The sequence below is a fragment of the Mastigoproctus giganteus genome, chromosome 10 (genome assembly GCF_048544385.1).
Source record: "Mastigoproctus giganteus isolate SK-2022 chromosome 10, ASM4854438v1, whole genome shotgun sequence".
Taxonomy (NCBI): domain Eukaryota; kingdom Metazoa; phylum Arthropoda; class Arachnida; order Uropygi; family Thelyphonidae; genus Mastigoproctus; species Mastigoproctus giganteus.
In genome coordinates, this window is record NC_143584.1 from 159279049 (window position 1) to 159293694 (window position 14646).

The window sequence follows — 14646 nt, forward strand, 5'->3', positions numbered from 1 at the left end:
GGCCTACTCTCTCTCCTAGTGGGCAAGACCGCGAACACTGTTTCCAACAATGGTGAATTTATAGATTGGATCCATGCCCTATCCATCTAAGATGATCAAATCATGGCCTCATTTGATGTGGTGTCTCTTTTTACTTCCATCCCTATTGAACTAGCCATCACATATGCCAAGGAACTTTTGGATAGTGACCAGACCCTGAACAACAGGACCTCACTAACTTCAGAGGACATTTCCACCACCCTTAGACTGTGCTTGACTGGTGGGGCCATCATGTTCAACGACTCCATTTACCAGCAGATACATGGTACGGCCATGGGTTCCCCTGTTAGTTCAGTCATGGCAAATATCACAATGGGGAAATTGGAGGGTCACGCATTTACAGGTCTACCAGATCCCATTACCTTTTGGTGTTGCCACGTGAATGATGTGTTTGTGGTTATTCCCCGGGATTCGGGCAACCGACTCTTGGGCCACCTTAACTCTCTGTCGCCTTTCATAAAATTCACTAGCAATATGGCCTTAGTTGCTAATGCCCCTAAAAACCAAATAACAACAACAAAATTCACTATTGAGCTAGAGTCAGACAATACGCTTCCGTACTTGGATACCCTTGTCTGATGTGAGGGCACGTGTTTGAGGACAACAGTCTATTGCAAGCTGATGTGTGCTGGCCAATTTACCAACTACTGGTCAGCACACACACAGCCATCTTCTCGGCACTGCGCAAGCCCTGCTAACCCATGCCTGGACCTATTCTAGTTCTGCAGATGAGAGTCGCACTGAGATTGCTAGGTCAAGACAGATCTTGCGATATGTGGCTACCCTACCAGTACCCTAGATAGGTGCGACCTACAGGCCCTTGACCACGTAGCGACCCACAGGACCATTCACGGTGATGACTCCACTGCAACTGCCTTTATCCCATACTACTCGAACCTATCACAGCAGGTTTCTAGTGTCTTAAAATCTCATGGGATAAAGTGCTTACAACTGCCGGCCGTGACCACCAAATACGGAGGATGTGGAAAGGTCAGGGAATGACCACCGCATATCCCCGGAGCAATATGGCCTTAGTTGCTAATGCTCCGAAAAACCAAATAACAACCACAACAACAACAACTGCTGGGCAGAAAGTTGCCATTCCTTGTCTCACAATAAAAACATCAGTTCCCACCTTGCTGCAGAGTGGACTAGTCTACTTGCATTGCTTACCATGACTGCACTAGTTGCTACATCGGGGAAACTGACAGAAGACTCAGCATTCGTGTTTCAGAACAGAAAAGAGCTATTCATTTAGTGGACGTAGAACACTCAGCCATTGCTGAGCACTTCTGGTTGATCCAACATGACATTGACCCACGCCGCAATGTCATGGTTATCGATCGGTCCTGCTATTACCGTCGCCGCACGTGGTTGGAGTCACTGCACATCTCATGCTCTAATACTTCCTTTAACAGAAACAGAGATTGTCGTGTCCATCCTATTACTGAAACAACCATCCTTATGGCTCTCAAACATTGGCAATCACAATGTTCCCATACAGCTACAAGCTTTGCCTTCTAACAGCTAATTATTGCTACACGCAGTTCACCCTACATGACTGCCATCACATGCACATAGGTTCTGTATTTCTAGACTTTTAGATTAACTGTTAAAAACTGATGAAGGGCAACATACTGTTCGAGAGCTCATTTATATTACTGTTTACTGTATGTATTTTGACATTAAACTTATTTTAACTGCATCTTGTTATTTTTATTTCCATTCCACTCTGCATTGCATAGTAAAATATATGAATAATAACAGAGCATGTAGGCCTTTTCAGTTATACTGTGAGCTATGCTATATGAAAGCACAGATTCACGACAAGTCTCTTTTAGCATTTCATTCACTTCAGCTGATATTTTTTTGAGACAGAAACAAAATTAGTAGCATACTGCTCCTCACATGTGTCACATCCATTGTTGTGTTGGTGAAACTGAACAGGTGTAAACTTGACCAACTGCCAGAATCAAACTATGTCCACAATTCAACTGTGCAGTTGCTGTGTAATGCAGCTTTGTTTGGTCTTAAATTTCACAGCTCCGCTAGAAATAGCAAGCAGTATGGTTGTTCATAAAAAAAAATTATAATCATTCTTTATTGAAGAGCCTTCATATATTTCCTGAATATTTCATATTAATATAACCTGAAACAATGAAAGATTTGAATTTTTATAATACTTTATTTTTTACTTTCAGAGGATCAAGTTTGCCTTTCCTGCCACCATAAGATTCTAACAAATGGTATGTCATATCTTTACACACACACACACACACACACACACACACACACACACACACTTCTTGATTAGACCGGGGTTCGAGCCTGTCACCACCAAATACGGAAGATGCGGAAAGGTCAGGGAATGACCACCACATATCCCGCCGGAGCAATATGGCCTTAGTTGCTAATGCTCCTAAAAACCAAAACAACAACACACAGTTATATAAAGTATCTGAAACAGTTGTTTTATTTTTAGTTTTGTAAAAGTAATAGCACTAAGCTTGTAATGTATTTTAAAGATTCTTAAGAAAAAAGAAAACTTTTAATTTCATACTAGTTTTTTTTTTTAAAGTTGTTTTAATTTCATATTAGTAGAAACCTTCAGATATTTTCAAATCACAATGTACATAGCATTACTCAGAACTTTTAAATGGATCAAAGGGTAAATTATTACATACTGTGTAAGCATTTCATCAGATTTCAGTAATTTTTCCTCTAGCTTTTTTTATTATTATTATTATTTTATACAATTTCCAAGTTATAGCATTCTGAAATATAGGCACTTGTCTTCCAACTGAGTTACTCATCCAACAAATACTTCCAGAGTAATATACCTACTGTTGCACTTACTGAATTACAGCATCAAGAATTTTGAAATAAATCAAAATAAAAAAAATTTGGAAGAGAAAAAAATTTCCTGACTGAATTAATCTTGTACTTATACAATGTAAACACTCACTATTGTAGGAGTGAATGCATGGTTCCCTGCCCAAAGAGACACATGTCTACATCCCACAGAATGAGCTCTACTAAAATAATAACACAAAAAGAAACAGAGCCCATAAGCACTATCTTTTCAAGGACTCCAGCACTTCTGAACTCCAAAAAGGGATCATAATTCAATCACTGATTGCTATCCCAGCTAAATATCAGTGGTTATTCAGATATAGTAGTAGTAATAGTGGCATGTGATGCAAGAAAGCAAGTGTATGAGTTTATGCAGGATCAGCCAAAAAAAAAAAAAAAAAAAATTCAAACAACTATTCCCTCTAAATGTTTGTCCAGTTCCTCCTTAAATTTATTTAACCTATCAACTCTGATATCGCGCTGAGAATGAATACAATTGAACTGTGGTACGCTTTTAAAACATTAATCACAGATGCCTTGAATGCGTATATACCATTAAAAAAATACTCCACGAGGAGGGTTCCAAGTTGGATGACTAGTGAAGTTGCCGCATTACTTGAGCAGAAAAAGGTGGCATGGAAAGGTTACAGAACAACAAAAAGTACTGAAGCCTATAACAGCTACAAGGTGATGTGTAATAGAGCCACAGAAAAGGTTCGACAGGCAAAGGCAGTTTATGAGAAATCACTAGCAAACAGAGCAAAGAGGGGGGATAAAGAATTCTTCACATATATAAATGCCAAGAAGAGCAGGACAAACCAGATCGGACCTTTATGTAAGGGAAAGGGGATAGTAATAAATACACCAGCTGCCGTTGCAGATGAACTCAACAGTTATTTTGCATCGATATTTACAAATGAAAAGCCTTTTGTGGCAAAGGGAAATTGTGGGAGCGAAGTTAAAAAATATGTAATTAATGATATTGAAATTTTGCAAGATTATTTAATGAAAAAACTTTCGAGCCTACAGACCAGTAAGGCTCCTGGAGTTGATGGAATATACCCTATAATCTTAAGAGAGGCGGCAAGCGAGTGCATTGAACCATTGAGGCTAATTATGCGAGCATCATTAGACTCTGGGGAGATTCCCCTGGATTGGAAAAGTGCAAATGTATCTCCCATACATAAGGGTGGCTCTAAAAGTGAAGTTGGAAATTATCGACCTGTCAGTCTGACTTCAGTAGTAGGGAAAATCATGGAGGCAATGATCAAGGGTGGAATTCAGGATCATTTGGATCGAATTGAAATTCTCAAGGATACTCAGCATGGTTTCGTAAAGGGAAAATCATGTTTAACAAATCTGGTTCGCTATTTCGAAAGGGTCACTCACGAGCTGGATTTAGGGAATAATTTCGACATTGTTTATTTAGATTTCAGCAAAGCTTTTGACTCAGTCCCACATGAGCGGTTGCTTTATAAGCTGGAACAGGTTGGAATCACTGGGAAAATCCTTAGATGGATAGAAGGATGGCTTCAGGGCAGGAGGCAGAGGGTTGTGATAAATGGCTATTCCTCAGATTGGGTTGATGTAAGAAGTGGGGTTCCCCAAGGATCAGTATTAGGACCACTGTTGTTTTTAATTTTCATAAACGACATTGATGAAGGGATAGAGGGCGTGATGTCTAAATTTGCAGATGATGTTAAAATTGGGAGAGTAGTTAATGATCACTGTCAAGCTGAGCTTCTTCAGAGAGACCTAGATAGACTTCAGGAATGGTCAGAAAAATGGCAGCTGTGCTTTAATCCAACAAAGTGTAAGGTATTACACCTGGGAAACAGTAATCCCAAAAAAACTTATTCACTTGGTGGAGTTCAACTAAACCCAGTACTGGAGGAAAGGGACTTGGGTGTTACGATACGGTCAGACATGAAATTCTCTGAGCATTGTAAACAGGTTGCAAGGAAGGCCCATGGTGTCCTATCAATGATCTATCGAACTTTTGCAAGTAGAGATAGGGACGTGATAATCCCATTATATAAGGCTTATGTTAGACCACACTTGGAATACTGTGTTCAAGTATGGAGACCGCACCTGAAGAAAGACATCGAGCTTCTTGAAAGGGTGCAAAGAAGGGTAACTCGCCTGGTGAGATCGGCAAAAGGGCGTCCGTACGAAGAAAGACTTCGAATATGTGGGTTGCAGAGTTTGGAAACTAGACACCTTAGAGGAGATTTGATTGAGGTGTTTAAGGCTCTGAGAGGCATCAGTAAAATGAATGAGGACAAAATTTTCAAGATTATAAATGATGCTAGAACTAGGGGACATAAATTCAAGTTACGGGGGGAAATGTTTAGATTGGATTGCAGGAAGTTCTATTTTAGCCAGCGAGTTATAAATTACTGGAATAAGTTGCCTTCATGGGTGGTAGAGGCCGACAGTTTGGAGAAATTCAAAGGTCATCTGGATAATACTTTCGGGTAAGGGAAGCACATAGGATGATAGGTTTAATTTCCTTTTTATTTATTTTTTATTTTATTAATTATTATTATTTAGTTATTTATTTTTATTTTTTTGTTTTTATCATTGTTTTGTTCGGATTTATTTTTTTTAATTTTATTTTATTTTTTTATTTTTTTTTTTTTTTTTTTTTTTTTGGCTGGTGCAGCATAAGCCATAGGCTTTCTTGCACCATGCGGCCGTTACTAATACTAATATCCAAACATTATCCGCCTTTGATGTCTTGACCAACACTTCAAATTCATCAAATTTATTTACTATACTTCTAGCATTGGTATACATGCACATATTCTTAGTTACCCTAACACATCCCATATACTCACCTGTTTCACGATGACTGCCATCAGTCCCTGAAACCCCCAGCACCCTTCGCTCCAGGCCGCCGCTTATTCTAATAGAAGTATGCAAGAACAAGTGCATATCCTGAACGTTAAGAGATGATGAACCAAATAAACATAAAATACATCTGCCATGCTTATGTCCACTGCTCAGATTCTTTAGTCTTTTAATTTATTCTATCATTTGGTTTAGATTAGTAATTTAATTAATTGAGTTAATATAGTTGCATATTTACTGATAAGGTGCCTACGTAGCCAGGTGAGCAGGAGCAGCAGTGTGTAGCACACGCTTCTTGATTAGACAGGGGGTTCGAGCCCGTGACCACCAAATATGGAGGATGCGGAAAGGTCAGGGAATGACCACCGTATATCCCCGGAGCCAATATTGGCCTTAGTTGCTAATGCTCCTAAAAATCAAATAACAAACAACAATTTACTGATAATAAATACAGCAATAATAACAATAATAATTTACTATAAGTTATTTTTTATATTCGGTATTAAAAATTATTATAATACTGTTATAACAAGTATATTTCATATATATGCTATAATACAACATCCATATGTGTTGTGGAAATGCTGTCACTATGTATCTAATACTAATTTTATTCATGGTGGCAAGGAGCAGGTAAGAAATAAAATACAAAATAATATGGAATGCACTTATTACATAAGTTTTATACTCAGAATGGGATTAGGTAGTTCCAGAGCAGGCAACACATCAAATTTGTTTTTTTTGAAAAAATCCTCTATCTTTCTAAACTTTTTCATATTTTTGTACTTCTCAATGACATGATATTTAAGTATGCTTAGCATTTCCACTGTGCTGTCATTGGCATCCCCACATTTTAGTAGTGACTCAAAAAACTGCAAGAAATGCCCTCACATTAGCATAGCTTATAATGGGGTGAATAGATGCTCCGACTGTATCATCATTAATCTCCAGTCCAAAGAAGATAAGAAGAGAATGCCCCAACTCTTGCCTTCCTTTGTGGCTAACTCTGACAAATCTGAATTCTCTGGAGGGATGTTTCCTGCCAATAACTTTCAGATCTTCAACAAATTAGACATCCTCCGGATAAGTTTTGTGAAGATAAGTTCTACAGAAAGAAAATCCTAGAGAACTGTTATCAGCTGATAAATCTGTGATGGACACTTGCACATGACCAATAATGTCTTACTAGAAATAATTGTATTTAACTTCAAACAAAATTAGCTTATGTGTATAATAACTTCAGACTATATGTATAATAACTTCAGACTATATGTATAATAACTTCAGACTATATGTATAATTTTCAAAATTTGTATATTATTTCCACCTTTTATTTATAAGAAAGTCTCTAAATATTCTGGATCAAGCCCGCATGTACTCTGCTGTAATCCATTGTACATATAATACCTCATACCTCAGTCTGTAAATATCACATCCTCCTGGCACATAGCCCTCTGGGGGGGGGGCCATTTTTGTGGACAAATAAACTGATAATAATAATCAATATAGTGATCACAGTGAATGTTTCTTTGCAGTAAGGATGCTGAGATTTGGAATGTGCCTTCCTCTTCTCTGTCATCCTTCTCACTCCCTTTTGCATGATCAGGAGAAGTTGCATGGGTTTCAGCAAGGTCTGTGATACTGCCAGAAGTTACAATAATGAAGTCTGCATTGACAAAATTATTGCAATTTGCTGAACGATCCATTATGGCTGTCAGATCCTCCTGATCTTCAGATATAGAAGTGGGTGTTGCATCATCCTCTTTAATTGACATAGTACTGCTTTCTTTGGAAATAAATCTAGCATTTAGCAATGCACTTTTCAATTATGCTGGACTCTAAAAAATATTCCATACCACAACTACATGTCTCATGGCATCCAGGATACTCTTTTCTGATTTCTTGCACAGGAATATTGCATTCAGTCTCCTGCAGATGTGCAAACTAGTGGCCAAATTAAGCAGACTTCTCACCTGAATTTCACACAACCCACATACAGATTCATTTAATAAATAAGTTATTTTTCCAATAATTGCAGAGAAGTATAATAAATTGAAGACAAGAGAAATATGTAAAACACCACTAAAGTGGTGTTTTACATATTTCTCTTGTCTTCAATTTAAAACACCTCTAGTAAAAGTCATATTTATTGCTTTACTCCCTGAATACATATGTGAGGACTATGCAGTTCTTAACTATGTATTTTAGATGCAAGCCCTGCTTTGTCTAATTAGCAATTGAGTGAGAATTATTTTGCCCACAGAACTCGTACATCATACCCTTCCTTTCTCTAGTAGATGTGAAGGGGGACAGGACTGTTCCTGGTTTCATTAATCCTAAATCACTGCACATGTTAATTAAAGGTATCCACCAAGTGGACATCTGAAGCCTGTACAAAAGTTACACTTTGTGTTTTTCTTTATGTTGACATCTTTATTGTCACTTGACTTGCAATTTCAGGGATTGTGTATTGAATCTTTATAATATTAATTGTGAAATCTCCTTCAAAGAAAGTTAATGGTGATTTTAAATATATACATATATTCCTTATCATGCACTAATAAAATAAACTAGTGTTATCAAGGAAATGTTAATTATGTCCAAGGGCTTTCTCATCAGAGTAGGCAGGACCATTCATAGGGTTATAAATGCCTGCATGTAAATATAAAACAGCACCCTAAGCACCCATTTATTGCTGAAAGTTTACCATTACTAAATTAAATTTTGCTACTCTGGTGGCTTGCCTGCTTATTGATCATGAGATCTCTGCTCATTTGAACGGACCAGAGAGTATTATATTCAATTCAACAAAAATTATCAGCGAGTTTTTTTTTTTTTATGTGAACCCCAAACACGAGAGGTATTAGAACCTATAGTACTTAGTACCATGCTTGGGTTGGAAGTTGAGAAGACGAAACAAGATATTTGTTGACATTGGACTTGAACTTCTGTAGATTGTAATTTTCAGGAAATATGTATGAAGGAAGGTTGTTCCAGAAAACGGCAGTTGAATGAATAAATAAGGAAGATGAAAAGTTGGTTCTGTGGGTTTGAAGTTGGACAGTAAATGGATGTTGGCTGGTGGCGGCACGCGTTAGGACTGTTTTGAAGTTTGTTATTTGTTATTTGGTTTTTAGGAGCATTAGCAACTAAGGCCATATTGCTCCGGAATATGCGGTGGTCATTCCCTGACCTTTCCGCATCCTCCGTATTTGGTGGTGACGGGCTCGAACCCCCAGTCTAATCAAGAAGCGTGTGCTACGCACTGCTGCTCCTTCCCACCTGGCTACGGAGGCACCGCTGTTTTGAAAGAGAGAGCGGGAATTATAGAAGCCAATTCAAAAGAAAAGTGCCCATTGAAGTATCTGTAAAAGAGGCATGCAGCAGAAACAGTACGTCTATGAGAAAGCGAGTGGAGAGACTCTGTTAAAGATGAACCATCAATTAACCTAACTGCCCTCTTCTGAATGGAATCAAGAAGCCTGAGAGAGGTTTTGGGGGCACCACCCTAGATGTGGGAACATCTAGGGTGGTGCCCTAGATGTTCCATGGCAGGGCCGATTTGCGATTTATACAGAGTGAGAAGCTGTTTGGAAGAAAAGTAACGCCGAGAGCGAAAGAGAAAACCAAGTTTTTTAGATGCAGAGGAAGCAATATTTGTAATATGCTTGTGCCAAGACATATTAGAAGTCAGGGTAATCCCCAAAAGAGATATATCATTTTGCCTAGAAATTGGAGTGTCACTAAAGATAAGCATAGGAGCAGAAGAATCCGTTTTGCAAGATATAAGACAAGACTGAGTTTTAGAAGGGTTGAAATCAACTAAGTTGCCTTTGCCCCACTGGAGAATTACCTGAAGATCGGCATTTAAGGAATTGGTAGCAGATTTTCGAGAAGTTGAAGCTGATTGAGCAGGACAAGGATTCTCAAAATGGAAAGTGGAATGCAATGTGCTATCATCGGCAAAACTCTGGATAGGATTTCCAGTCAATGGAAGAAGGTCATTAATATACAAGAAGAAAAGAGTGGGGGAAAGAACTGAACCTTGGGGGACACATCCATTAGTGGAGAAGTTAGAAGACAAAGAGCCATCTACCATCACCCTCAGTGAACGATCAGAGAGAAAACTGGATAACCAATTACTAAAAACAGTTGGCAAACCATAAGATGGAAGCTTGTTTAGAAAACCTTTATGCCAAACACAATCAAAAGCCTTTGAGATGTCAAGAACAAATACTTGTGTTTCACTGAACCTTTCCATTGAATTAGTCCATAAATGGGTAACATAAGCCAGAATATCACCAGTTGGTCGACACTGACGGAATCCATACTGGCAATCGTTGATCAGACGGAAGGTTTCTAGGTAGTTTAAGAGTTGGCAGTTAATTGATTTCTCCATTACTTTAGAAAGAGTAGAAGTAATTGCAATGGGATGATAATTGGATGGGAGGGATTTGTTACCCTTTTTAGGAACTGGCTGGATATGAGAAAATTTCCAAACAGAAGGAAAAACACCTTTGGAATAAGAAAGTGAAAAAAGGCGGCAAAGAATAGGAGTAAGTTCAGGAGCACAGGTTTTGAGAACAAGTGGAGAAATACCATCGGGACCTGGAGCTCTCTTAGCATCAAGATTCGTCAAAATCCTTCTGACATCCTTTTGACGGAAGACCACAGGAAGCATTGAATGGAGCGTGTTGTGAATGGTGGGAGGTGTTTTACGCAGATAATTAATACATGAGTTGGAAGGAAAATGGGATGCTAGCAGGTCAGCTTTATCCTTGGCTGAAATGACAACAGAACCATCTAGTTTGGACAGAGGTGGGAGCAGAGATGGACAAAAGTTGTGGCCAATAACTTTGGCAAGAGACCAGAATGCTCGTCTACCATTATGGCAAGAAGCATGTTTTCTACTCTTAGCCTGTTCAAACTCTAGTTTGGACTGATTAATAACTGCTTTACAATTGTTGCAAGCTTTGGTGTAGGCAGAAAATGAAACTGAAGAATTAGAAACAAGCCAATTATGATATGCAATGTTCTTCTCTTGAACAGCCTTAGCACATTTATTGGAAAACCAAGGTTTAGATAAAGGACGAGATTTTAAAGTGGAGTGTGGGATAAAGGATTCCATTCCTGCAAGAATAATTTCACTGACATGATCTGAGCAAATGTTGACATCAGAAGTTTTGAAACAGTAATCCAACCGAAGAAAAGAAGTCTTGCAGGTGATCCTATTTTGCATTCTTGTAATGCAAACAACACAAGGTTGGGAATAGCCATGAGATAAAGGTTCCATTGGAGAAGACACAATCACCAAGTTGTGATCTGAAGTGCCTCAAGTACCTCTCACTTCGACCGTGTACTTAGAAGGATTGTTTGTGAGAAAAAGATCAAGCATATTGGCTGTATGATTAGGATTGTCCAGTATTCTTGTAGGTAAATGAACAATCTGTGCAAGGTCATTAGTAATTGCAAAAGCCTCAGCATCTCAACCAGCTGGGTCAGTGTGACTAGAAAACGGAAGCCAGCTGGAGTTGTGAACATTAAAATCACCAAGGAAAATTACCTCACTATTAGGAAAGTTGGACTGGAGAAAGTCAAGTTGCAAAAAGAGGAAGTCAAAGAGCTCCAAGTGATTAGTGGTGTTGGGAGAACGGTAGAGACAACAGATGTGTTTGACACAATGAGGTAGAGAGATTTTAAGCCAGAGAAGATCAAAGAGAGGAGATTCCAAAGGACATACACACTACTCGGACTCCCGCCAGTCGCTATCTGGCAGAGTAGAGGTAGCAAGATTATACTAGCTGATCTGGAAGCCTCCTAGAGAGTTACCAATAGGTTCGGTCCAGTGTACTAACTAGCGGCCGGCCTGCGAACACCGTTTTAGAGCTATACCCTCGAAATGTAAGGAATATTGGATCTCGCCACGATGTTCATCATAACCTCAAAAGTCATCAATCATACTACATGATGGAAGAGATAGGGAAGAGTTGACCAGAACTTAGCTCTAGAGACTAAACATGGGTTCCACCACTTCAAGCCTCCAATAAAGTACAATACAACCACTTTGTATTGCACCGGTTGGTGAGCGTCATCTACCACCTAGTATTGCCTAGTAACATAGATGGGCGGCATTCCTCCATGTGGTGTGGGCATCACACCTTGACCCCTGCTTACGTTGGTTCACACCTGGGTGGTCACCCACCATGTACTTGTGCATGGAAGTTATACCCAGGATTACTAACAGTCCCACCATCGTGAAGGTGGAAGCAGAGGATTTGGCTGTAACAGACCGTCCAGACTTCGCCGAAATCGGGTCCACTTGACTTGAGTTTCACCCGAATATCAGTTCCATCAGCGTTTTAGACTCCCAGGTAGCAAGTACAGCTTGTCTGGTATATCTGAGAGAATGTCTGTGACAACCTCAAGGACCAACAACACAATAAGTCATTCTTTCAATTTCTTTCTACATGGGACCAACATTCAATACAAGAGGCCGGTTTTATCACAATTGAAAATGTCCTACAGTGCATAGTCCTTTAAAATTGGTTTCATACTTTCTCACTCAATTGTCGTCACTCAATTGTCGTCAGCTGCTATAGGATCAGCAAATGAAACTTCATTGCTGATGCAAAGCAACACTATATCATGCCGTTTCTGGAAATGCTGTAGCCATATGTTTGAGTTTAAGTCATTCCTATTTCGCCTGTTACTTTTCCATCCTTTTCTTTCACTGATAGACCAGTAACTTAAATTGGTACATTGTTTGTCCTTGCCTCATAAATTTCCTCTTAAAGTTTTGCATGATTTATTAGGATCACTTCCTTTTGCTGCTGCAGATTCTCTTGCTAGCCAGTTCCTTTCATATATATGAACAGGGTAGACAGCAGAATGCCAGACTCCTTTGCCATTTCAGTTTTTGCTTTCCTGTTCTTGTCTTTTTTGCACACAAAATCTCCATCTTCTTTGACACCTACTGTATGAATAAGCATAAACTATATGAGCAAAGTCGTTATCATTTTGCTGTACTCTTGGACATAGGTTTTCAAACTGGGTTCATTGGAACCCTATGGTTATATGAGATTTTTAATGAGAAAGGGAGGTGATTTTGTTCTTTATGTTTGTTGTTTATATTTTTAGTGAAAGAGGAGTAGATAACATAGAAAAGTCTGTAGGAAAGGTTTCTGTGAGATATATTGGCAATATTTTAACACGTTCACTGCCGGTCATAAGTCAGCATGCTATCGTCAATAGCACGGCATAGAAGGAGGAGACTGTCGCCAGAAGCCGACTGTGTTTCCATAACGAAAAAGCTTGAAAATTGGCAATAAGGGATTGTTAGGTATACCCTATCAATATTCAAGTATAGTATAAGCAGTTTCCAAAAAGATTTTGAGATTCACACGCCAGCGCGTGATAGAAACTGGAGATCAAATTTGGCTGTAAATGCCGCATCACGCGCTGACGCATGACACAAAAACATAATAATATGGTATGTAAATAATAAAACAAAAACATGGTAACATTAAGAAATACATTATACATAAGCATTCTTACACATTGTATTTGTAATCTGTATAGATTACAAATACAATGTGTAAGAATGTTACTTATGTATAATGTTCGCACAATCTAAGCAATAGCCGGATGATCCTTCACAAACAGTGCAGATATAGATTGTATCCTTACATTTCCCTTCGGAATAGCAACGTTTGCATTGCTTCCTCAATATCTTTCCACCTTTTCTTTCTTCCCGCAGTTTGAGCACATGTTCCAGTTCAGGTACATCATGTGCAGTATGAGGTAGATCAGATGGCTGTTTCAATAAAGATCTGATCACTGATAAATGGAAGTCATAAAGTTGCATCTTGTTATGTGAATATTTAGTATAGATATGGTGTGCATTCATCATTATTAGTTGCAAAATATGCATAAATATTTTTGTAGGCCACCTAATGGTTTTCCTTTCGCAAGGATAATAGGAAGCATTTGATCTTACTTGTCAATGCCTGACACAAACCTATTATAGGCAGTGGTTTTGATTTCAGTTCGCCTCATTTGTTCTGCATTTCCACCATATCATTTTGGTATTCTGTAGATATGTAACTGCCATCTCTTCTGTCCTTCCACTTAGCAATCATTATGCCACGGGCACACCTTGATAAAGTTTCCCCTTTCTTCAGCTTTTTTTCTCAAACCTCTTTCGGAAATGTTTTCCTGTTACTTCTGATTGTCCCAGTACAATGGGTTTGTCTGTCACCGAGACACTTAGCGAGTTCATAGCTATTGTAATAATTGTCCATAAATATGCTATGCCCGACATCTAACATCCCATCAAGTAAGTTCATGACAACTTTTTTGTGCATGTCCTTTTCCACCAGAATCATCCAACATACCAGTATATACTTGAAATTTTATAACCATGCCAGTAGGTGTTGTGATCATATATAACTTGATGCCATACTTATGGCATTTGTTTTGAATGTACTGTCGAAAAACAAGCCTTCCATGCCACAATATCATAGATTCATCTAAGCTAATCTCACGTCCTGGATAATATATTTCCGACATTTGTGCATTGAACAGATTCACCATTTTTCAAATTTTATATAGGCGATCCCGTGGACATACCTCTTTCTTTTCTGGATTTTTTGCAAAATGCAAGGCCCGCAGTAATAATAAGAAACGATTCCTGCTCATGTTATCTGCGAACACATGTAATCTGAACAGTTTATCTGTTTTCCGATAATCTTGTATGCGCTTCAATCGAATGGTTCCCATATTTAAAATCAATCCAAAAAATACCATCATTTCATCTCTAGTGGTGTTCTTCCCTGCATTTATTCGAGAATGTTCTTTATTTTCTCGGGGAAGAAGTATTTCACGAACATAAACGTTTGTTTG

At 38.6% G+C, this 14646-nt stretch overlaps 1 protein-coding gene across 1 annotated transcript in view; it reads left to right on the forward strand.

Moving 5' to 3' along the window:
• Window positions 1-14646, forward strand: part of lt (vacuolar protein sorting-associated protein light) — a 286135-nt gene that overhangs the window by 249096 nt on the left and 22393 nt on the right. Inside the window, exon 21 of the mRNA XM_090383057.1 lies at window positions 2241-2285. Within this exon, the coding sequence (XP_090239183.1) occupies window positions 2241-2285 (45 nt within the window). The remainder of the gene's footprint in view (window positions 1-2240; window positions 2286-14646) is intronic.